General features: G+C 39.4%; 2 protein-coding genes across 12 annotated transcripts in view; one reads left to right on the top strand and one right to left on the bottom strand.

Annotated features, from left to right (window-relative positions):
• Window positions 1–14,108, top strand: part of CCDC7 (coiled-coil domain containing 7) — a 57,607-nt gene extending 43,499 nt beyond the window's left edge. For 7 of the 10 annotated variants that reach the window (XM_039913893.1, XM_039913895.1, XM_039913894.1 and 4 more), the window contains 7 exons: window positions 366–455; window positions 4,476–4,616; window positions 7,275–7,424; window positions 8,392–8,511; window positions 10,984–11,082; window positions 12,126–12,193; window positions 13,943–14,108. In XM_039913893.1, the coding sequence (XP_039769827.1) occupies window positions 366–455; window positions 4,476–4,616; window positions 7,275–7,424; window positions 8,392–8,511; window positions 10,984–11,082; window positions 12,126–12,193; window positions 13,943–14,032 (758 nt within the window). In that variant the 3' untranslated portion in view covers window positions 14,033–14,108. Of the gene's footprint in view, window positions 1–365; window positions 456–4,475; window positions 4,617–7,274; window positions 7,425–8,391; window positions 8,512–10,447; window positions 10,479–10,983; window positions 11,083–11,474; window positions 11,756–12,125; window positions 12,194–13,942 lie in introns of those variants that run through there. The other 3 variants (XR_005660688.1, XR_005660689.1, XM_039913897.1) reach the window with 3 other exon arrangements.
• A 741-nt stretch (window positions 14,109–14,849) lies between these two features.
• Window positions 14,850–24,127, bottom strand: part of ITGB1 (integrin subunit beta 1) — a 43,725-nt gene continuing 34,447 nt past the window's right edge. The window contains exons 14-17 of one of the 2 annotated variants that reach the window (XM_029077991.2): window positions 23,657–23,889; window positions 21,406–21,572; window positions 20,578–20,658; window positions 14,850–16,092 (exon numbers count right to left, since the gene is read on the bottom strand). In XM_029077991.2, coding sequence (XP_028933824.1) covers window positions 20,584–20,658; window positions 21,406–21,572; window positions 23,657–23,889 — 475 coding nt within the window. In that variant the 3' untranslated portion in view covers window positions 14,850–16,092; window positions 20,578–20,583. The remainder of the gene's footprint in view (window positions 16,093–20,577; window positions 20,659–21,405; window positions 21,573–23,656; window positions 23,890–24,127) is intronic. The other variant, XM_029077990.1, reaches the window with a different exon arrangement.

Raw genomic sequence — 24,127 nt, 5'->3', positions numbered from 1 at the left:
TGAAATTTGACTGATCAATGCTTTAGGAGGAAAGCCAGCTTGAAGTAATGATCTGGACACCATTTATAGAATGGTGTTCTCTGTGTTATTCTGGGTGTAGAGAGAAGACCTGTTTTCCTATACCTTCTCCTTCCAAAATTCTCTTTTTCATTCAGGCACAGCCAAGAGGTCAAAGGCACCCTGTTGCTATAAGGCAAGAGCTATGCTCAACTCTAGGTCACCCTCATTATCCTTAGGATTTAGAATTAGCTGGTGATTGTATACTGTGGTTTTTTTGTTCAACTATTTGCCTCATGTTAATCACTGAGGTGTGCATATTTCTCTAGTAAATATTTCAGCATAATTTTCTTTTTCTGAATCACAAGGTATTTCAGAAGAACTTGAAACAACAAATCAGCTGGCAGACCTGCAAGCAGTCACAGCAGAATTAGTCAGAGCATCAACTAGAAGTCTTTGTAAGTAACCAATGAGTACTTAAATAGCAATAATAATAATAATTGTGGTATTTGTTAAGGGCTTACTATGTGTTAAGAACTGGGGTATATAAGACCATTGGATCAGATGCAGTGCCCGCCCCACATAAGGCTCATAGTCTAAGGGGGAAGGAGAACAGGTGTTTAATTCCCATTTTATAGATGAGGGAATGAGACATAGAGAATTTAGGATCACAACAGGCAAGTGGTGGAGCCATGATTAGAAACCAGGTCTCCTGACTGCTGGTCCTGTGCTCTAGGACTATTTAAGTAAAATATTAATATTTTCTGAAGTTTTCTTTGACTTCTTTGTATATTTTGATTTGAACTCCAAAATCATCTGACTAGAGCTGAAGAGAGGAGTCCACTATGCCTAAAAGCATTAGGCTTCATAGGTTGAGAATAAGGGGATTTTGTAGAGATTGTCATCTGTAACACGTGTAAGGTAGTTGTTTGAGGCTTAATATACAGCACTGAAAAATGAAGCACTTCTTTGATCTATTCTAAGTGTTTTCATTTGCTCATTAGCTCCACAGCTCTCCCGTATCACTCTTGTAACACCTGGGAAGTAAACAACTGATTTAGAGGCAAATTTGGAAAGCAAACAACAAATTCAGATAATTGACATTGACCAATCTGAAGAAATCAGCACTAAGTACAGTGTTGTGTTTGATTCACCTCTTTGCAGCAGGGAAAGCACCGACAATATGTTCTAACGTAAAGGGGAAAAAAAAATACCCTTCTTCCACACTCCTCCCAGATTCTCCCCTATAGCCAGCACCCTCTGTGGCAACAAGTTGTATCATGGCTTAACCTCAGAAGCAGCCATTAATCAAAATGGCAGCTGCATCACAACTCCGAGAATAATTAACCACACTAGTCTTCTGGCCATGTCTCGGCATTGCCCCAATTGTGTCCCCTTATATCAACTGCGTTCCGGATGACTACTATATGATACATTCTGGGTGACTACCTAACTATACCAGGATTATTATTGTTACTAGTCATCCATATTTCCAGAAGACCGGGGAGCAGTTTCCATTTCCTTCTCTCTTTCCTCCTCCAGTTCCTTTCCTCTTGCCCCTGGGTGCTGCTGACACCAGATCTTGGGCTCTGACTTTCCCTTGAAAGCTAGAGCCCTTGTGACCTTTGGTGGAGCTTGCTGTAGAAAAAACTTTCATTGAGGAATGGAAGATGAACATAGAAAAATGTAAGATTATAATGCTAGGAGGAGGACAGTTGCCCAGAAAGTGGTCAGTGTGGCAACCACAGAAGAAGGGCCTTTTAAAAATTTAGAATGGAAAAGAAAATTGCTGAGCAAAACAGGTAAAGTCCTAAAAAAGAATAAATCTGTGTTAAGTAGGGAGATTTATCTCTTGAGGACAAGTGAGGTAAATCAAGCAGTTTTAATCCAAATGTTTTTTGGACAGAAGAGTATAAATGGCACTGTGCAAACCACTCTGTTCAGTTTCTCCGTCCTGAAAATTCAGAATCAAATCTCATCCATTTTTACTGATGGGAAACTCAGTCATGATCAGGTTTGTGCAGAGCTTGAGACTGAGCATGACCTTTTAAGGCTTTCTTTCTGTTTTTTTGGAGTTGAAAGTTGGGGATTGCAAATGATCAACCTAGATTTCTGTGGTTTGTGGTTTGTGGAGCACAACTCCAGCAGTTGGACAAATGGTGGAGAAGTTGTTTTCGGCTGAGGAGGAGAGTGGCCAGGGAAGAAAAAACACACATCCACAGCTGGAATTAAAAGAAAGATAACTTTTTTTAAAATAATAGTGATTGGGGGGTGTTTTGGGAAGGAAACAGAGTAGAGAAACCACAGAAATGTGAAATTGGAACAAGTTAAAACCAGGGTGAGAAGCAAATGAGTGTGGCATAGATGCCAGCAGTGGAAAACTAAGGGAGAAAGTAAATATGAAAACTAGGGGACAGTACTGAGAAGTCATGCCCAAACAAAGATTGTGAGGAAGAGGCAATACAAGAGCATCTGATATCAGTCTGCTCTGGTGATCAGTGTTTGATAGTAAAGTATGATGGTGTGAAAAGGCAAAGGAGAAATAGTGGAACAATCATCAAAAATAAGGAGAAGATATTTTGTTTTCTAATGTAATTTTGTTTTTATGTACTATTAGTTTTTTGTATACACAAAATTAGGAAGAAAGTTTGGGTAACGAAATCTAGGCTGGTCTCAGCTTGATAGTCATGTCAGAGCGAGCATAGAACCACTTAAAATATAGGAAATGCTTTTGCTCCATTTTCTCTTGAGATGCGTAGTTGATGTTTAATCTGTTTCTCACCTTCTAAAATCTGCCCTTTCCTCTCCATCCAAGCTTACCTCACTGACCCAAGCACTTATAGCCCATCTTGACTGCTGCATCAATTGATCGATTGTGCTTACTGTGTGCAGAACACTGTCCTAAGATCTTGGGAGAGTACAGTATAACAGAGTTTGTAGACATGTTCCTTGCTCACAATGAGTTTAAAGTCTAGAGGGAGAGACAGACATTAAATAAATAAATCAATTGTGGATGTGTACATAAGTGCTGTGGGAATACAGGGTGCAAATCTAAAAGTAAGGACAACACACAGAAGGGAATGGAAAAAGAGGAAATGAGGGCCTAATCAGGGTTGACCTCTTGAAGATGTGCCTTCAATAAGCTCATCATCAGCATGCTCACTGACCTCCCTGCCTCTCTGGTCTCTTCTCTCTGCAGTCCATTCTTCACTCTGTTATCTGGATCATTTTTCTGAAAAATCATTCAGTCCAAGTCTTCCCATTCCTCAAAAACCTTCAGTGGCTGCCCTTCCACCTCTGCATCAGACAGAAACTGCTTACCATTGGTTTTATGGCACTCAGTCAGCTCTTCCCCCTGTCACCTTACCTCTGATCTCTTGCTCTTCTAACACCAGCCTATTCTTAGTACTTTGATCTCATCCATCTCACTGCTGACCTCTTTCCCATAACTGCCGTCTGGTCTGGAAATCCCTCCCCCTTCATATATGACAAACTACCATTTTCCCCACCTTCAAAGCCCTCCTAATATCAGATCTCCTTCAAGAGGTTTTCCCAGAATAAACCCTCATTTCCCCTATCTGCCAGCCCCTCTGCATCCCCAGTGCAGTAGGATCTGTACCTCTTAAGCACTTGATATTCACCCCATCCTCAGCCCCACAGCATCTATGTACATATCCTTACACGCTGTAATTTACTGTCTGTCTCCACCTCTAGACTGTAAGGTCCTTATGGGCAGGGATTGGGTCTACCAACTCTATTGTACTTTCCCAAGTGCTTAGTACAGTGCAGTGCACACAGTAAATACTCAGCAAATAACATTGATTGATTTATTGATTCTCCAGATAAGTTCTTTGCTGTATTCAGGGCTACTTTTTGCCTGGCTCTACCGGTGAGATTTTCTTGATGTTGGTAGGCAGGTGCTGAATATGGATCTTAAAATTGGCTGACTTGTTCACATATTGAATGTTGTTGTAATTAGTTGAATTCCTTGTCTGGCTATTCCTATCTTAAATGTGGAGTGTTTCTTATTAACTCAATATTATATAGTAGGTCTCCAGGAAAAGTTCTGGGTAGATTTTGGACTTTATCAAGGACCTGACATTTTAAGAGGCAGTTGTCTCTTTTAACATGTTGATTTATTTTTACATTTTGAAGGCTAACCTGATTACTGTGTAATTTGAATTGGTTTATTGATTCAGTGTACTGTGTGCCTTCAAAGTCAATGATGTGTACTCTTGTCTGTGTTTGGCATCAGCCCTGCTCTTCAGTCCTCATTCCATTGTAGAATGTGTCCCTGCCAACCTGATGGTTATTTTTGGTCCCAGCTGAGCCCTTCTGTTCCGATCCATGAGCCGCATAGTACCTCAAAGACACTTTCAGTATTGTTTCCATTTTCTTATGTGATGTGTCTGTGAGTATGAGTATATATATATATATACATATGTATATGCTCTTAAGAAGTTCCCCTTGCTAATTAGGTCCACAGCACCCTGTCTCAGCTCTGACGATACCTCAAGAAGCCTCAGAATACTGTGTAGAAGCCACTGGTCCAGACTCATCCTTGAAAGACCTTCATCAAATTCAGACTCTTATAATTGACCAACCAGAGAAAATCAGAGGTAAGTCCGGTGTCTTTTTTTTTTAATGGCATTTGTTAAGCACTTACTAACTACCAAGCACTGTACTAAGCTCTGGATACAAGATAATCAGGGTGGACACAGTCCCTCTCCCACATGGGGGCTCACAGTCTAAACTGGAGGGAGTAGGATTTAATCCCCATTTAACAGCTGAAATTACTGAGGCACGGAGAAGTTAAGTGACTTGCCCAAGGTCATCAGCAGACAATTGGAAGAGCCAGGATCAGGCTCTTTCCACTAGTCTTTCCACTAGGCCACACTGCTTCCCCTGTCTTTAAAGTTAAACCTATTCAACCCCATATATCTGAAATGCAAAGGGAAGTTATTGTCTAAAATGTAAAAGGATGAATATGTGCTTGTACTTGTTAATTTGGGGGCTGATATGGATGTTTGATAATCTTGAAATGAGCCACATTGAATGAGTAACATAAATCAAGAGGTCTCAAAATTCTGCATTTTTATGTTTACTTGGAGAAAGTTGACATAAAGCAAAATGGTAAATGTGAAAATGATTCAGATAACGTTAGGAACTTATATTTCATCTTATTTATTTTTAGATTAGCTAATATCTAGATTAGCTAGCTAATATCTCTCTGAGCCAGTTCGAGGGTGTGACCATAACATGTATATAGCACACAGATATTTTTTATATATATTCAAAGTCTGAATTTAGTTCTGTCAAGAGACCTGGATACTCCAGTGCCTTTCCAATGCCCCTCTTTCCTTTAGGAAACATTCTTGGGAAAGGTATTCTGTTTGGCTGCAAGAGTGGCAGGATTGCTGCTTACCCCCTGTCTTTGCCCTGAAATCGGGGATGAATGGGGATCCTGCTGCTTCCCACAGGAACAGCACTGAGTGAACTATTTTTCAGGGTGCAAGGTGGGGTTAGGAGAAGCATCCCTCCCAGCCACATAAATCTCTGAATTTATTGTAGGGTTTGCACATTATTCCCTGCCCATCTAGTAGGTGAATCAGGTTTATTGATTCTAAGCAGTGAAAGATAAAGCAGCAAAAAGGGAAGATCTGGGAACTTTTGTAACCTATTGCTAATATCCATTTTTAGTTTGTTTTTAAATGGTTTTAAAAGAAGACCTCATGCATGGCACTTACTAAATTCTGACATGCCGGCTATGACACCAATTGAATCAGAAAAAATTAGGTAATGATAAATAAGAGAATCAAATTTTGTTAGAAGTAATTTACATTTTTACTAGTTCAAATAAAAGTGCAAATGCCCTTTAATATGAACATGACTTGAACTCTAACAGAGAAAGAAATCCTACAATTAGCAAGGTTCCCATATGAAAAATTAATAACAATTCTTCCCAAATTGCACCCATCAATCAGTCACGTAGTGTGCTTGGTAAGTGAGCGTTGTAATGATGGACTTTGTAATATGCTTAATTGTAATTGCATTGTGATATAAAAGCATTTCCTCTGCCCTCTTCGCTTTGGTTTCCCAATTTCAGCTCTCCTACACTAGGTGTGTGGATATCCTGCTGCTTTCATTCTCCACATAAATCCCACCCAACACAGCTGTGTTAAGATGAGCCAGATATGAGGCCTGTGTGTGGGCCAGGTCTCACAGCCAGAAAGAAGTTTAGACAACACTTTGGCAGCAGATGGGTAACAGACTCTAAACCAAACTGAAGGTCTACTAAGCCAAACTGTTTGGCAGTCTCCCAAAGGATGGGCTGACCACCCTCGATTCTGTTTTTTGCCTCCTTGTCTGTCATTATGTCATTAGTCAGTGTGTTGTCGAAGTAAAATAATTCTGACTTTACGTGACTTAAAGTTAAGTGACTTGGCCAAAGTCACACAGCTTTTAGCTCTGTATTGCCGATATTAATGTTTGACTGTATAAGGTTTCCCTGCTATAGACTGATCTGTCACCTCAGCTTTCTTTTGCTTTACGGTCAAACCTGTAAAACCCAGCTAATTCAGGGATTTTACAGTTTAGTGGCAGAGACCGTCACAAAATTAGTTAGAAGGGGGAAAAAGTTGGGTAAGTGAGTAAGTGCTTAAATAGAGGAGTTTGTAAACTAGTTATGACGTAGAAATAAGAAAATTAACCAGCCACTCAACTCTGAGCAGATTTGGGAAATCTGAAATTAAGCCATATCAGATTGCAAATCCAGCATCTGAAATTTATTGCTCCAAAAAGGGGAGACCTCTTCCAATGGTACACGCAGCACTAGTCTATGGAAATTGTCCTTTGTCAGGTGTTCACTATTTTTATAGGTTATTTTTCCTTAATTGTGAAAACATACTGATAATTTGAATATATTTTTATGTGCTGTGAATTATTTTTCAGGATCTTTTGTTTTACTTCATGAAGTAAATAGTTGTCTTGCTTTAACTCCGCTGCAACTGAGGCACAAGGATTACATGGCCCTGATTTTAAAGGGCTTTTCCAAGGGAGGTCAATAAGAATAAAATAAATAGCTATTTGTCAAGTGATGGTTTAAACACAGCCCAGCCTGTAGGAAAGAAGATGAATTAGTTGATTGCTAGAACTCCATTGTGGCCTTATTAGCTCTTGGCTTCCATAAAGAGTTAAATGGTTGTTATTAATGAGATCCACATTCTCTTTTCATAACATTCTGATGAAGCTTTCATTTGTGTCTTCGATTACTGTAGAGAATAATATAGAAGATTTATCAAAGTGTATCATGCGGCATTATCCAAAGGAAAAAAGTGTTCAGCCTGTGGCTCAACCAGCTTCCTCAAAGAGTAGTCCACTTGTGGAGATGCTTTCCAAACTACGAGTTCCACAAAGGGAAGTCCATGGTAAATTTCTCTGTCTAAAACACTCCCCATCTAAAGCACTCCCCAAACTACCCCCTCTTTCTGGATCATTTTCTTTGTGGGTGGATTCACACTTAAGTAAAAACACCTCCATATACACTCTTAAGGGTATCACAGAGTGTATCATTAAAGGTGGGTGTCTCTCTGGATGGGATCTTTTGAGAAGGTGATTTTTCCTTACATATTTGTGGGTAACCTTTCATGTGTCTGCATGGATTCATGACCTGCTGCCTCTGTACACCTACCTTGAACTCTATTTGACACATCTATATATATTTTGGTATCCTTATGAATGTGTATATTTATATACCTCCCTGCATGTGGTGTTACTATGTCCTTGCTTTGTGTTTTTTGTGGCCAGAAGGAGGGTTAAGGATAGGGATGTCTCTGCAGATGCTGGGCTCTGTGGGAACTTGTGAATAGTCTTTGTTCCGATGTGTGGCTGGGGTTCCCAATGGGTCATAGCTGTAAGCTGTGCCTGGCCCATGCTGCCTGGGTCCAATTTAGATCTACTCAGGACCTTAAGAGGATCATCTTACTTCAATAATAATAATAATGATGTTGGTATTTGTTAAGCGCTTACTATGTGCTGAGCACTGTTCTAAGCGCTGGGGGAGATACAGGGTAATCAGGTTATCCCATGTGAGACTCACAGTCTTAACCCCCATTTTACAGATGAGGGAACTGAGGCACAGAGAAGTTAAGTGACTTGCCCACAGTCACACAGTTGACAAGTGGCAGAGCTGGGATTCGAACCCATGACCTCTGACTCGCAAGCCCATGCTCTTTCCGCTGAGCCACGCTGCTTCCCTTCCCTGACTGATGTGAAATCAGCTCGGGGTGGGAGCATGGAGATCACATCTAATGCGAAAAGTTTAATATGAAAAATGTGTCGGTGTGACTAGTGAGGAGACTTTTGAGTCATCTACCTTTTTTCATTTATCTTCAGTTATGCAGAATCCTGTAGATGGAAAGAACCTTTGGCCTCAGAGCCAGGAACTTCACAAGAGGAGCTTTCTACCAGTTAGGTCGCCAAAGACTGTGGATTTGTTGCATTCCCAACACCAAGGTAAGGTCAGATATGAAAAAATGTATGAGAACTACTGCCGCACCTGCTCTGTCACTTGCTTAAAAATTCAGGATTGTTTTCTAGTGCTTTATCTGTGTAAATATCCAAAACATTGCTATGGAGATATCTATACTGAATCTACACTAAAATCTGCAGTAGTTCTGCACAAAATTCATACTGCACAACGTATTGGAAGTGCTTCACAAATCTCCTATTTGATGAAATATTTAACCCTCACAATTGGCAATGGTTGACTGTAAACCTTTATAAATCTGACCTTTATAAATTAGAGAAATGGTTCACTGAATATAGGATGGAGTTGAATAGAAACATGCTCAAAGCAATAGATTTGAGACACTAAAACAAACTTCCTGAGTTCAAGCAGGGAATGGCACAGATCCAGGAGAAAAAGAAATTGAGAACTTAGAGAAAAGTAAGATCTTCAGTGGCTTGCATTTTTTAATAAGGTTAGCATGGGGCCCTGAGGCAGGAAGAGAAGTGTACCTAGATTACAAAATCCTCAAGGGCAGGGATCATGCCTACTAAATCTATTAGACTCTCCCAAGCATTTAGTACAGTGTTTGGCATAGTAAACTCCCAATAAATACTGACTGATTCCATACTAGAACTGGAAATAATAATTTTGCTATAAAGAACCTGCATTCTTCAGTCTGTAGCTACCATAATATTTTTGTTAAGTTTCTGATCCCTTTTTTGAGGAAAATGCCGAAGTTGTGGCCTAAGAGAGACTAGGCTGGAGATGTTGTCAACTGGAAAAGCCAAGTTAGGTGGAGGACAGGATTTTGGAGTGAAGATGAGGAGTTCAGTTTGGGACATAAGTGAGTTTGAGCTGCCAGTAGGACTAACATGTAGATATCTGGGAGTTAGGAGGAAATGTGAGATTACAAAGGAGAGAGGCCAGGGTTAGTAAAGTCATTTGGGAGTCAAAATGAAGCTTTGAAAGGGGATGAAATACCCAAAGGAGTGAGGAGAAAGTAAGTATCATTGATTGAGAAGATAAGGGAACCAGATTGAAGCCCTGAGGGTAGTGGGTCTATATAGAGCCTGCTCGAGAGTGAGAGGGGAGGGAGATGGAGGAAAAGGTGAATGGATACTATGGGATCCAGAAGGGGTGTTTTTAGTTTAGGGGAGAGCTTTCTAACTTTTATCTTACAACTCCAAGTACCATAATTTGAGTTTAAACACAAAGGGATTCCACTGTACCCTGTTCCACTACAGTTCTAGTTCCTTGAATCCCATAGTTTTCACTGAAACTTACTGATCCCCTCGAGTAAGTATGTAGCAGCAGCATTGATCCATTGTTTTTCTGGAAACATCGTTGCCTTTGGGGTGTTTCAGAACCAGACACCTGCCGGGGGGTAACTTCCTGCTTCCCTTATACTGATTATCCCTGGGGCCCAGCCGCCGCTACCAGGACAGTCTTAGTGGTAGCAGAGCACTGTACTTAAGCGCTTGGGAGAGTACAATATAATCATAATGTTGGTATTTGTTAAGTGCTTACTATGTGCAGAGCACTGTTCACAGTCACACCAGTTTGAAACAAAAATTTCCCATTATCGACCACTATGATCACCCAGGTTGCACGAGTGGATATGAGCAGAATTAACACATCCAAATACAGATCTTCTCCTGGGATTCCTAGACTAGTGTCTGGTAAATTAGGCCTTTTTTTGTGCCTGAAATATGCCTGCAGAGAGAGGAAGTGCTCTGCACTGCCATTCAGGAAACCCCTCTTGAGCTTTTTCAACCCAGCCTTTTGTTCTTCAGTAAGAGCAGATTCTGAAAATACTAACAGTGTAGGATCTTTATCTTCTTTTGCATGTTATGCTTTTTTCTGAGCCCTAGCATATGTCCACTAGTTTATTTATACTTTTTCATTTTTAAGAACTCATACTGCCTTTCTCCTTACTTATAGCCAAGGAAACACAAGGAGGCACATGAAGTAGGTTAGTTCAGTTTTTTAGGCTTCCAGTTTTTTCCCCCCACTACCAGCTGATGCATTGTTTCCATTCCTGGATTAAGACCACTGTAGGAAATTGGATTCCAGAAGATGGGAAAGTGGCAGAGAGATAACATGTCTCCCAAAAGCTCCTTGTGGGCAGTGATTGTATTTATCAATTCTATTTTATTATACTCTCCCAAATCCTTACTACAGTTCTCTGCTCACGGTAAGTGCTCAATAAATATGATTGAATGATTTGAGCCAAACAAAAGAACTTTTATCTACTCAAGGGCTTAGAACAGTGCTGGACACATCAATCAATGGTATTTGAGCACTTACTATGTGCAGAGCACTGTACTAAATGCTTGGGAGAGTACAATATAACAAAATACCATTATTCTTTTGACATTAATTGAAACTTACTGAAAAAAATGTTTGATTCTTTCCACTTATATAAGTAGGCATTTAAATTCTTTCTGTTTGAATTTGTACTTTTCATTTGTAAACAGTGAAGGGGACACAGTTTCTGCCATTTCAACTGACCACGAACCAGACTAAGTATTTGGTGAAAAATTCCCTTTCTCCCGCTAGAAGGATCTTTGCTGCAGGTAAGTGTATCATTTTTGGTGTTAACAAACCTAGCTTCACCTGTACTCAGGTGGTCTCTCTGCTTTCATTTTCTAGAGACAATTTATATATTTGTAGTGACTGAAAGGGTAACAAATCCAGTTATCAATAAGGACTTTTTTCTCCAAGAGTGACCGACAGACTCTATGTAGTTTGAAGTGGTCTGCTTAGTGATTTTAAATGAGGTTTCCTAAGCAGAAACACTCCCAAAAATCAACAACCATAAAATTGAGAACAGGACGCTCAGTATTTTTTCCTCTGAAGGAACATTGTTTTCAGGGAGTCACAGTAGTTAAGGGAGAAAGAATCTAAGGTGTCCATAGTTAACAGGAGGTTTGTCATGCTTCTGTTTCTGTTTCTCATCTCTTTCCAGTCTTCCACCTAAAGGATATGGCCAATCCCCATTTTAAGGAGCAGAACTACTCAATCTATCACCACCTTGAACCGATTCATTTGTCTTGCGTCTGCACCATTGCAGATTCCCTCATGAGAGGAAAGTAGGGAGAAGTGCCTATGGCACAATAAACAAAGTTCTTGCATTTGCCTCCCTTCCTCTCAGCTTTGCTCTACCCTTTATCCCTCCTGATGATCTGGACCACCAGGGGAAAGCCAAAAAACCAGTAAGAACATAAGCAATGCCCTACTGTCTCTCAGGTCGGTGGCTAAGTGGGAACAAAAGATGCATGAAAAAGTACAGTGACAGTTTCCCTAAGTGATATCTAATTGTGCTAGCAATATTCCTTTACCACCCCCACCCCCAACTTTGTCCTGTAGTAACCAGTTATTGACCTTTTGCCATGAATGTGTTCAAACCCTAACTGAATATATCATTACTTTCTCTTTCCATATCTTCCTGTGGTGGTGAATGCTATCTTGTTACCTGCTAGGTGTTTTTTTTAAGATGAAAAAGAACCCAAAACATTTCAGTCTAATTCAAATAGTTTAACAGCTTAACGTTAGTAAAATGTCAGAAAGATAGGATTTGCTTTTAATACCAGAAAGAAAATATTGCTCTTGATCACAGGTACCCATAATGCTTCTCAACTGTTGGGTCTATATGGTCGATTCCAGCCCACTTCACAGAAAACAGAGGTGAGTGAAAGTAAACAGTTTATTAGATTGTGAGATCAGGGCTGTGTCTACCAACTTTACTGTATTGTGTGTTGGACACAGTAAGTCATTATATACCACAGACTGAGAAAACGGACTATTTTCGCTGTGGTATAGCTCTCTTTGTAATAACTTGTTATAAAATATTGTAAAGAACTTTGAACATAAATGTTTTTCTAGGTTTAATGCCTGCATATATACTGCTATCATTTTTGTGGAAAGCATAAAATAGGAAGCAACGTGGCCTAATGCAAAAGGGCCACGGGTCTGGAAGTCAGAGGCCTGGGGTTCTAATCCCAGCTCTGCCAGTTGTCTGCTGAATGGGCTTGGGCAAGTCACTTACTTTTCTATGCCTGTTTCCTCAACTGAAAAATGGGGATTCAATACCTCTTCTCCCTCCTCCTCAGAGGGAGAGCCTTATGTGGGAGAGGGACTCTGTCCATCCCCAAAAACTTGTATTTACCCCAGCCCAAAGAACAGTGCCTGACACACAGTAAGTGCTTAACAAGTACCATAAAAAGAGATACAACATGTCAACATTGTATTATCTACATTATCTACAGGAAGCAGCGTGGCTCAGTGGAAAGAGCACGGGCTTTGGAGTCAGGGCTCATGAGTTCGAATCCCAGCTCTGCCACTTGTCAGCTGTGTGACTGTGGGCAAGTCACTTAACTTCTCTGTGCCTCAGTTCCCTCATCTGTAAAATGGGGATTAAGACTGTGAGCCCCACGTGGGACAACCTGATTCCCCTGTGTCTACCCCAGCGCTTAGAACAGTGCTCTGCACATAGTAAGCGCTTAACAAATACCAACATTATTATTACATTCTCACTTTTCTGGGAGGAAATTTTGTTGGACAGTTGCACGGTAAGTCCAAATTCATCAGTGACATTTGTTGTATTTTTCTGTGGGGGCTGCAGTGCAGCTTCCATGGATGCCATCTAGCACTGCTGTCCTCTAAGCTACAAAAAATATTTTGGATATGGACCACCCTATTTTCGTGATAATACTGGAGGAATTTTTTATTTAGACTGTAAGCTAATTATGGGCAGGGAACATGTCTGCTACTTCTGCTCTATAGTGCTCTGCATGTAGTAAATGCTCAGTAAATACTGCTGATGAATAGCAGCTCTAGGTCCTTCAAAAATTCTTACCTAATCTCATGTAGAACATGACAAATTATGCTTGATGAGTTTTCCTTTCTTAAAGGTGTCATCACTTTTTTTTGCCACCTGTAACACAGACCAGGTTGTGGGTACATCCTACAGCTTTATCCTAAAGTTTAGAGCCTCTCCCCATTGCCTTTTCTAAAGTTAAATATTTTTGTCCCCTCACCCCAATTCACAAGGCTAGTAAATTTCAATCTGTGATCATTCTTACAGTGATCTTTCATTCTCATCTACAATACCAAGTTAAATCTGTTATATACAGTTTGTAAATATAGTCATCTTATCATGAATGCCCAGCTGGTCTAGGAAGACTACTGCTGTATTTTGGATAGTTCTTGCTTTAAGTGGCTGAGAGAGAAGAATTTTGGGAGTTGCTGGCATTTGCACAAACTTCAGTCAGGCTCTAAGCACTGCTCTGTAAGAGGCCAAGATACAAACCTAATAATAGCCACCATAACTCCATCAACAGAGCTGCATAATTTGACCATGTTCAGTTATTTTGTAGGTATAAGTGCTCTAGGTGGATTCAAAGAAAAATCATAGCAAATTGTTCCTTTTTTCAGATGCCCTTGTATCTTGCTGGAAAGAGTTTCTGCCAATCAAGACCAGAAACAATTACTACAGTTAAAAATAAGTCATTATTGAAACACTAAGTAACTCGGAGGCAAGTTAAAGCAGTGAGAACCAAAGTGCCAATTAAAAATAAAAATGCATGCGTGCCCTATCACATTTTGTAAAGCTCCACTCCTTTGTCTCAATGTTCAAATTTACCCCAGCTGTCAATGCAGGAGCTGTAAAGGAAGTCCACTTCAGACCTGAATACAAAGGGCAGGTAAGCATCTAATCTCATAAAAGAAAAATTATTTTATGAAATATTCCTAATGGCGCTGCTGCCAGGGAGGCAAGAATCCATAGGGCAGTAACCACTGCAATTTCCAGATTTTATAGCCAGCTGGCCTTTTAGACCATCAACTCCAGGCAGAACGGTGTCTGTTCAAAAACCCCATGTTAAAGAAAACTTGGACACTTGCCTGGATAGATGCTGGGGAGCCATTTTTTTTTACCACTGCGCTGCATTGGTGGAAGAACTGATCCTACCTCTTCCACAGCCCCGTAGCCGTAATGCGTAATGAAAGCACACAGCCTGAGGTATGATTTCTGTTAACAGAAAATATTTGAGGATCTGGGGCAGAAAAACTGTACATTACAGCATCCAGTAACAGTAAGCAATAACTACAACTCAAACGGGTATCATCATCTATCTATTAGTTTGCCCAGCTGTTCTGAGCTGGTCTTAATGTTGAGAAAAAATAATTTTAGGGGAGAGCCAGTTTCCCTATGTTTGTTATTTTAAGCTAGCAGATGCTTTTTCTCCTTACCTCAACTTGTCAGGGTCCATTTCTCTTTAAATCCCATACAGAGCTCTTTGGAAAAGAAACAGAGTATTAGTGCAGAAACAAGAGACACAACTTTGGTGTTTTAGGTACTTTTATTTAATAAATAACTTCAGTAATAGCATTGTAAAAAGTGAACAACTGTTAAAATAAAAAGGCACTTAAAAAGAGTGTGACTAGAATAAACAGAAGATAATCTGAATGGTCAAAAGAAAATTTACAATGATCCCTTATGGCACTTGTTGAAAACTAAGAGATCTTCTAATTGACATAAAAGCCTACAGTAAAACTTCATGAATTCTCTACTAAAAAAGGCAAATTTACAGCCAACACTGCAAAGAAAAGTTGTGCCAATATAAAAATATTACAAAAACTGCAATCAAATACGGTAAAAGATTAGAAATGGAGACACAAAAGCACCAGGCTTTAAATCAAGGGGAGGACCCCCCCCCCCAAAAAAAACCCCACAAAAATAAAAACCAAAAAAAAAAAAACCCAACAAACCAGCAACAACAAAAAACCCTAACGGAGGCATGACAAGGATTAAGGCTTTTATGTAAATGTTGCTACTCAAGAACTTACTTGCAGTATTATAGGCCAGGGCTCGAATTTACAAAAAAAAAAAGGCATAAAAGATACAAAGCAACAGTAACTTTGGAAAAGTGGCACACAGGTTTTAAAGCTATTTTTCACCTCCTAATTCTTTCACATAATCCCTGATCATTTTGAGTACTTTTTTGACGTCCCTCAAACCTATCCATTTTCTGAACCCAATCAGTGTCCCAAATATGCAATCATATGTCTGATGTGTGAGAGATCAGCCTAAAAGCAATTCTAAAAAACAGCATAGAACTTTGGATTTTAATGTATCTGCAAGCTAAGACTCCATTATAATACTTAATGGATAGGCCCTCAATATACTGATTATGTTAACCATTTTCCTCATATATTTTAACAGTATCTTACATTTCATATAGATGATCTGGATTTCAACAATTTAGGAGGAAGAAGGTCCAAAAGGCACAATGTAATCATAGCTGACTAGGATAACTATCTCATCTCAAGTTTTCTGTCAGTCCCCTGGCACTGATAACTTTTATTTGCAAAAAATTATACATTTGTACATTTTCCAAACCTGCATAAGAAATACCTCTATGTAATGAGTTAGTAAAATCATTGCAGTATTGCCCTAAAGCTATCTTACTGTGACTACAAAACTGCAAACAGTGTTGTGAAGTGAACACAAGCAGTGTTCATTTTCCCTCATACTTAGGATTCACCACAGTCGTCACTGCACTCTTATAAATAGGATTTTCACCCTAGAAAGAAAAAATACAAACTTATTAGGGTTACTGGAAAGTCATAGGATTTTATCTGGTAAAGTATTAGCAGTACCAACATGTTTGTATACTTTCACCTAATAAGATGTAAAAATGTATAATTAAGCTGGAGAAGGTATAAAAACTAAATGAAAAAATTCTGAACCAGAGGCTAAAAGTATTTTTTGAGCAACTACTGTATGTAGTCCATTGAGAAAGTTCACGTGTTACATATCAAAATTCAGTACTAAATTTCAAAGACTGTATAAACCTTCTAATTCAGCAATGCTTTAAATGATCAAAATGCTACCTCTTCCCATCATAGAAAACCCAAGTTTACATGTTAGGGCTCAACAAATATATTTCTTACTTGACAGCAACCAGTGTAAAACCAAGATTGATTAAGTGCTCCTCCTATATATAAGCAGCAGTGAAACATACGGGGACCTGAAACTAGGCATTTAAACAGAACCATCTGAAGCTGGGGTATCTGGGGTACTCCTCCCCTGGAGGAAAGCAAAAGCCACACAGGTATTTGGAAAATCCGAAAACGTAGATGGGAGAGCTGGAGACTAGAATCGACAAGCAGACCCAGAGGTAAGGGTTTAAAGCATCAGATGTAGTAAGTGTCTTTTTGACTGGTGGATGACCTAAGGAGTTGCTCGTAAATGCCTTTAAATAGATTTATTTCAGATCAATTTTATTAGCAGAAAGACAATACTACACAGATTCTTCACTAGATCTGTCATTTATCCATTTGCAGAATTCTTCCCCTCAATGCCTCTTTTGTGGGTAAGTTTCTGAGTTCATTTCAATCTTCCCAGGCACTGTTTATTATAGACAAAAGCAGTACTGACAGACTTGAATTACTGCCACTATTTTTTACCCTCACCCGTGGTTCTTACTCAGCCAAGTCTGTAGGAATCATTCCAATGTATGCTGGGGGCTTAGCATGAAGATTGTTTTCTTTTGTGGGCAATGGAGGTATACTGCCAGGCAGATAAGCCTCAGTATATTCTGATCATAAGGCTCAATATCAAAATGGATTTTAGATTTTTTTTTAAATGGTATTTGTTAAGCATTTACTAATTTACTAAGCATCTGTTAAGCACTGTAACTCAGCACTGGGGTAGATACAAGTTAATCAGGTTGGACACAGTCTTAATCCCCATTTTATGGATGAGGTAACATGTGCAGTGAAGTTAAGTGACTTGCCCAAGGTCACACAGTTGATACATGTCAAAGCCAGGATTAAAAATCTGCATCTCAAAATCTGTTTTTAATACAGATTTTTTATTATCTTTCCTTGACACTAATGACTTTCTCTGAAGTTGATTCAATGTCAACATTTCCTAAGTAATTCTAATGAGTGCTTCCATTTCTTACCACAATTTAATGAGACAAGGTAGAAAATTTGGTGCTGTTTCTTCCTAAAACTCCCTGGGAATAGGTTATTTAATGCATTGAAACCAATTAGTGAAGCTTTGCCTTGAACATAAGCAATGCACAGCCAGGAGATCTGTCTGTATTGCAGGAACTGGACAGTTCAGTAACCATAATCTCTCTGGGCCACTTCCCCCTCCCATAAAATGAGGGCATATTATTGCTTCTCAGCAACTTAACAGTGAAAAAATGACTTTCCCCATTGCTTAGTGGAGTACTCTGCACATGCCACTGATTGACTGAGAGAACATACACAGATAAGTATTTTGCATTCTTCAATAAAGGCTCAAAAATACAATTGCTGTACTTATGCCCGCCTACCCTCCAAGTAAGGCTTACAATTTGAAACAAAAAAATTGCAAATCAAAGGAGTGGGGTTGGATCTTCCCCCAGTCCAGTCCAACTGAGGGGGCTGGAAACCTTTAGTTTTAAAATTCCAAGTACATTCTGACTTTTTAAATAAGAAAATAGCTAATAGTTTCACACGCTTAACTGTTTCAAATATTACTTAAAAATTGTTAAGCTTTAGGTTCCTCGGCTTATTTGTGCAATTTTTGAAATGTTCTAAAAAGTACCTTCCGCTGCATAGATCGTTGCAATGGACTATTCTCAGAACTCACATGGCTTATTAAGAAACAAAGCATCAAAAAGAAAAGAAAAACATTCAAGTATAAGCTCTGATCAGAAGTGCACAAAGGACATAAAGGTATTTTTTTTTTCAAGTTCACATATAAGGAGAAAGAAGGATCAGAACTTAGTAGTAGCTAAATGATTTACACTAATTTAACTGACGGTTATTTAAATAAAATGACGGAAGGTCAAATGAAAGACCTTACCTTTTGAGAAATACTTCACTTCAGAAAACTCCAGATGAACTCAAAAGTTTAACATGCATGGTTAGCAGACAGAATGAAATGGAATCTATCACATGCCTGCCCAAATGAGCAAAAGTCACACTAGGCTTAAACCAAGAATTCTGGCATTAACAGTCTTTGTAACTCCTCCAAAATGCTATTGCAAATCTGTTGGTACCATTTAGCGAGAGTTGATAAATATTGGAAATGGATACCAATGGGGAAGTTAGAACGTCCTTCTTTGGAAGTATTTACATAAAGATATAAAAGTATTTCAGAACTCTCCAGATGGTGGCTTTAATTTGACCAGCAAATGAATTTGTTGACATTTCATTATCCTTTGAGCCCTGCAGTTCTGGAGTCTGGAATAAATATGCTCCAGCACTAAATGGTACCTCAAAGACCTGAAGGAGTTAATGCATCTCCAAAAGTGCTTAAACAGCCAAGGAGTAGCTGGCTCAACTGGTATGATACGGCCTCATATTTGCAATGTGCTTGACAGCTGTTTCTATTAGTACAGAGTGCAGAGTTCATTTTGCTTGACATACTGCCAACAGTTTCTACTATTAATGTTTGATTTTTATATTCTTTGAGAAACTGCCACTTAAAAACACCATCTAACAGATAACTACCAAACTACCAAAAGAAAAGATGCCTTTGCCACAAGAAGCAACATAACCTAGTGAACAGAGCACAGGCCTGGGAGTCAGAAGGGACCTGAGTTCTAATCCCTGCTCCATCATTTGTCTGCTGTGTGACCTTGGGCAAGTCACTTAACTTCTCTGTGACTCGGTTACCTGATCTGTTAAAGGGGGATTAAGACTATGACTGACCTGAGTACCTTGTATCTACATCCAGCACTTAGAACAGTGCCTAGCACATAGCAAGTGCTTAACAAATACCATAAAAGAGAAGTCCAATTTGACATGAAAATTTTTCTAACAACTTAGTTGTTTAGCTTTAAATCAAGCAAAATTCCTACATTCCTCTTAAACATTTTCCTTGCCTCGAAGCAAAGTAGTGACATGTATACAAGCCAGTTAAGATTGGGGAGAGTTCTGGCAATCGAGAACTCACAATAACGTCACAGTGCAGAAAGTATCAAGTGATTTAGTTCTTCCTTCTCTTATTAAAGCTGTATTAACTCCTTTGTCTAAAGAGCAACTGCCAGGTCCAACACACACACACATACACACACACACACATGCGCGCCTTCCTGTTCCTGAGGCAGATTTCTGCTGAAGTCTTATTTCTTGGGTTTGTTTACCTTCTAGCTGCGGGCTTCTGATAGATACCCTTTCCTTGCAGACTGGCCTATGTTTAATCAGCAGAGTGGTTCCCAGTTCTGGGGGAGATAGACGCCTAGCACAGTTTTCATGTGCCCAGAGCTCTTTTGAGTTTGTATGGGTGGATATGAATTTAAATGAAGTTCAGATAACAGGGCTCCACTCTACTCTTTTTCCTGGGAGGGTGTTTGATCACTTGAAGGGCTACCAAAATGGTTAAAAAAAAAATAAAATTCAAATGCAATTTCACTCAACCAAACAATTTAAGTGATACAACTCGTTCCAAAGTTTGACCAAAGAAAGGTGGTCATCTGGAAATTAGTAATTGAAGGCAGATTCAAAGGAATGGGAGTCCCCTTAGAGAATGTGGGAGGTAGGGATTTGAGCCATGAGGAAATTAGGCTGGGTCCAAGAGACAATTGACTTACAAATAAGATTTTAATCAGATAAATTTAAAATTCAGTTTAATGTGATAGTGCACTTCAGGCTATATCCTTGTAATATTAATCAGTGCCGAAAAGGATGATAAAAGCGTTCCTGGCTGATTAAATATTTACAGGCTGGGAATTTATACATTCACACACATTCTCTCCCCTAAAACGGGTTCTTGTCCAATCATACTACAAATATCATTCTGAATAGAACTATTCTCCAAGGGCTGATATATAGTAACTCAGAAGTCATCAAGCAAGAACTAGGCTTAGAGTTGTCTTGCAGCCAGCACCAACAATAATGATTAATGTGTTGCTGTATTACTTCTGTGCTTTACTCTAAATCTCTGCTCATATAAAATGCCAAAATTAAAAGCAGCAGCAGTATCAAACAAGACTGGAGCACACAGTGAGGTGAAAAACTAAAAGCTGACATGCAAAGAAAAGAGAAATTGAAAAGGAAATACGAACGGAGATTTAGAGACCCGCTTTACGTCCATAGTTTGGATTCTTGAACTTATTAATAGGACTCTTGTAAATCGGATTTTCTTGCTGAAGTAAAAGAAATGATCATTTCGAATGACTTTAACAAAAAGAAAATGAGACATTCTTAAATCTGACAAAGGGAAAAGTTGTGCTATCCATGAGGTCAGAAGGAGCTTTTACACATTTCTCGTATTGAAAAGGGGCGCAATTGACCAAGCCTGGCTAAAACTGTCATTGTTAGGTCACAGTGGCCATTTACTCTGCAGATCCCTACTGGAGTGGAGCTAGGGTATTTGCTTTAGTGGAGACATCCCGTGAGGTCAGATCCGCTCCAGAACTGAGTCTAACCCTGGGTAAAATAAGTTAGTAGAGGAACATCCAAGCTCACTAGAGCATAACCCTGAGACCTGGGCTGCACCGAGTCTTTAAAAGCCTTCATCTGCTTCTTTAGGTTTCTCTCGTCTGGGCCCCTCAGGAGACTCTGGGGCCAATTTGCAGTGGAATTTCTCCTTGCTGCTCTCTGTCACACAGAGGGGCCAGAAGAATAGAATTTCTTGTCCCAATGATTTGTCTTTTCACCTTTTCATGCCATGTATTTAAAATTTGTATGTAAAAATAGCTTCTCCTGCAGGTATTCTTCCAACAGAACTATCCTGCTATAATACTACCATTTTTGTTTCTCTTATCCACTCACCCAAAATGAAATTAATCTATTAAAGATTTGATCAGGGCAATTTCCAGAGCATCTTTGCATTTTGGGCTTCTTAGCAATTAAAACCATACTTTCCAAACAAATTGTATTATGTGACTTACCGTATCCCACTTAGCATTCATCTTCTCTTTTTCAAATTTAGCAAATTCTCTTCTGTCATGTATAATCATCAACAGCTTCCAAATCAGCAGTAGAGCAAGGCCAATAAGAACAATTCCTGCAACCACCCCAGCTACAATTGGAATAATGTCCGGGCCAGTGGGGCATTCTGGAAAAGGAAAATATTCCACATGGTAAGGGCATTAATCAGTACTTCCTATCAGCAGAATCCTAAAGTAGGAGAGGACCTAAAGAGTCAAAATGTTTTTCTGCTTCTATAACTAAAATTCCACCTCCCTTATTTAGGCCTTTGAACACTTGGAGAACACTAGTTAATATCCTCTTCATAACATTCCTTAAATACCTGAAAACAGTTCTGCCACTGAATCCAGTCTCTTCTTCAGTTGACATAACCTCAATTATTTTAAACTACTCTCACAATACTTACCCTTTAATCCTTTTGTTTGTTTAGTCAATCAATACCGTTGATTTGTTTAGTGACCTAAATCGAATTCAGGATCTGCTCAGTGTGTGGAGGAAGAATTGGCTTCCTCTCACTTAAATTTTACCCTTCAGCTATATTGGCTTTTTAACAAAAAAACACTACATTACTGAGTCAGTCCATTTAGGGTCAAAGTAAGAGCTTTTGTTTTTATCCATAGTCTGTGGGCAGGTATTATTACTTGCATATTCACTTAAAAATGTATATGAACGTTAACATTTAAGTTCTTGATAAGCAAGATCCAGAGATATGGCTGTGGGTATCATCAGATAATCCCTCTCAGTAATCAAGGGCAAATTGTCTAGTTAGTGTCCCGAAATGGCAGTTTTCACTAATGTCTCTTGGAACAGATCTATAGGAAAGGGGCACAGTTCGACACTTGTGATTTATGCTAGAATCTTTTACCTTTGTTCTTTAAGGAACAGGTTTTCTAATTTTTAGAGGAAGTGATGAAATATCTACGGTTTTAAACTTTAAATAACCAAATATATAGATGATCAGGAGGCAGTGTTCGATGGGCATTGTTGTAGAATCCAACTATGAAAAGATGGCAGCAGCATGAAAGTGTAAAGACTCTCTGCAATGGAAAATTCTGCTTAGTGGCTTAATGGGAAGAGGTTAGGTGGTGTTAAAACCCAGCAGTGCTGCAAATAAGGAGAGTACTATTTTTGTGTTAAAAAAAAAGCTGGATTATTCACTGACTTCATAGCTTTTAAATGAATTTGCTAGGTTCAGGGAACCATGACTGTGTACATGGCAAGGAAATAACCCTCAAATAATGGCTAGACATGAACCCCTTCATAAATCACACCAAATATAAACCACTTCTACATGTTTCATCTGGGGAAATATGGGTATCTCGAATAAGAACTAAGATGTAAATACCATGTTCCCACTGAATTCATTTTAAACTCCCAGCTCTTCATTTTTCTAACCTTTGGGAGCTGTCTTTCCTTCTTCACAAAGATGCTGTTAGAATCTGTTCTGGTTTTTTAGTGTTTCATACATTAAGCAATTCACTTAGCACAAACAATTTAGCAATTAAACTCCCACTGAAATGAAGCTCAAATAGAATACTATGAAAATAAAATGATTACAAAATAACCAAGATGACAAATGTACTGTAGGAAGCTGCAGAAATTTCCTTGAGTAATTACTGGTGTTAAACTGCATATAGCTAACTCATGTTTTGGCCCCTGATAGATCAAGACCCACTTTAAACTTTTCATTTTCTGTTCATTCTTTCTGTAATGAGACCTATCTGAAGCTATAAATTACTTGAAGACATTAAGGTATGTGGCTGGGAACTTTTCCTGGATACAAAATAGGATCACAACTGCAAATGCACAATTCACAGTCCATACTTTTTGGGGTCTTGGCTCTGCCTTGCTCCTGCTTTTTCTTCCTGCTCTGGCTTTGCTTTCAAAATAGGCCAGCACAAACTTGGCTACTGTCTCTAGTGCCAATCCCTGGCCCAGGCCCCTACGAGGCCAGTCCACACCCACAGCTGCTTCAGCAGGCTCTCAGCCAGTGAGAGCACTGCTGTCTTTCTTTGCTCCTCAGAACAATCCTACTTTTCTCCCTGCTGGGGCCAGCCCTGATTTTAACAGGAAGGAAGTCTGCAATCTACTATTTACCACAATTCTAAAACCTTGGTCCCCAAACATTGCAGACTGTCACTTCTACAGAGAAATGAATGAGGCATAGAATAGATGCTGGAGGGAGGACGTCTGCCGGCAGGAAGTTCATACCTGGGGTCTCCACCACATGAACAATGGCTTCGTTGTTTCCATTGACAGAATACGTAAAATAGAACCAGCAGTCATCGGCGTCTTTCTCTTTACAGTGCGAGAGAGGATCAACCTGACCAGGCTGGGGTAACTTGTCCCGATTCTCAACCAGGGTCATGTTGAAATGACTACATTCTTGCACGCAAGTGTCTTTCTTCTCTCCTTTATCGAAGGCTCGGCACTGTACGCATTCTCTGTTACAATGCAATTCAATAACGTGAGAAGTAATTGAAGAAAACGGAACATAAATGACAAGGGAAGTCCAATTATTGAGGTTAATGAGGTTGAGAGACGGAGGGGAGCTAGAAAAGTGAAGGGCCTTTCAGTTCCCGCTAACCAGGTGGGAGGGCCTCAACTCTGTTTTACAGGACTTGGGGGATCAGTTAGTTTAGGAAATCATCTTGTATTAACTTGAGTCAAAAAGTTAACACT

Source organism: Ornithorhynchus anatinus, chromosome 13 (genome assembly GCF_004115215.2).
Source record: "Ornithorhynchus anatinus isolate Pmale09 chromosome 13, mOrnAna1.pri.v4, whole genome shotgun sequence".
NCBI classification, from domain to species: domain Eukaryota; kingdom Metazoa; phylum Chordata; class Mammalia; order Monotremata; family Ornithorhynchidae; genus Ornithorhynchus; species Ornithorhynchus anatinus.
This window is presented reverse-complemented; position numbering and strand designations above follow the sequence as displayed.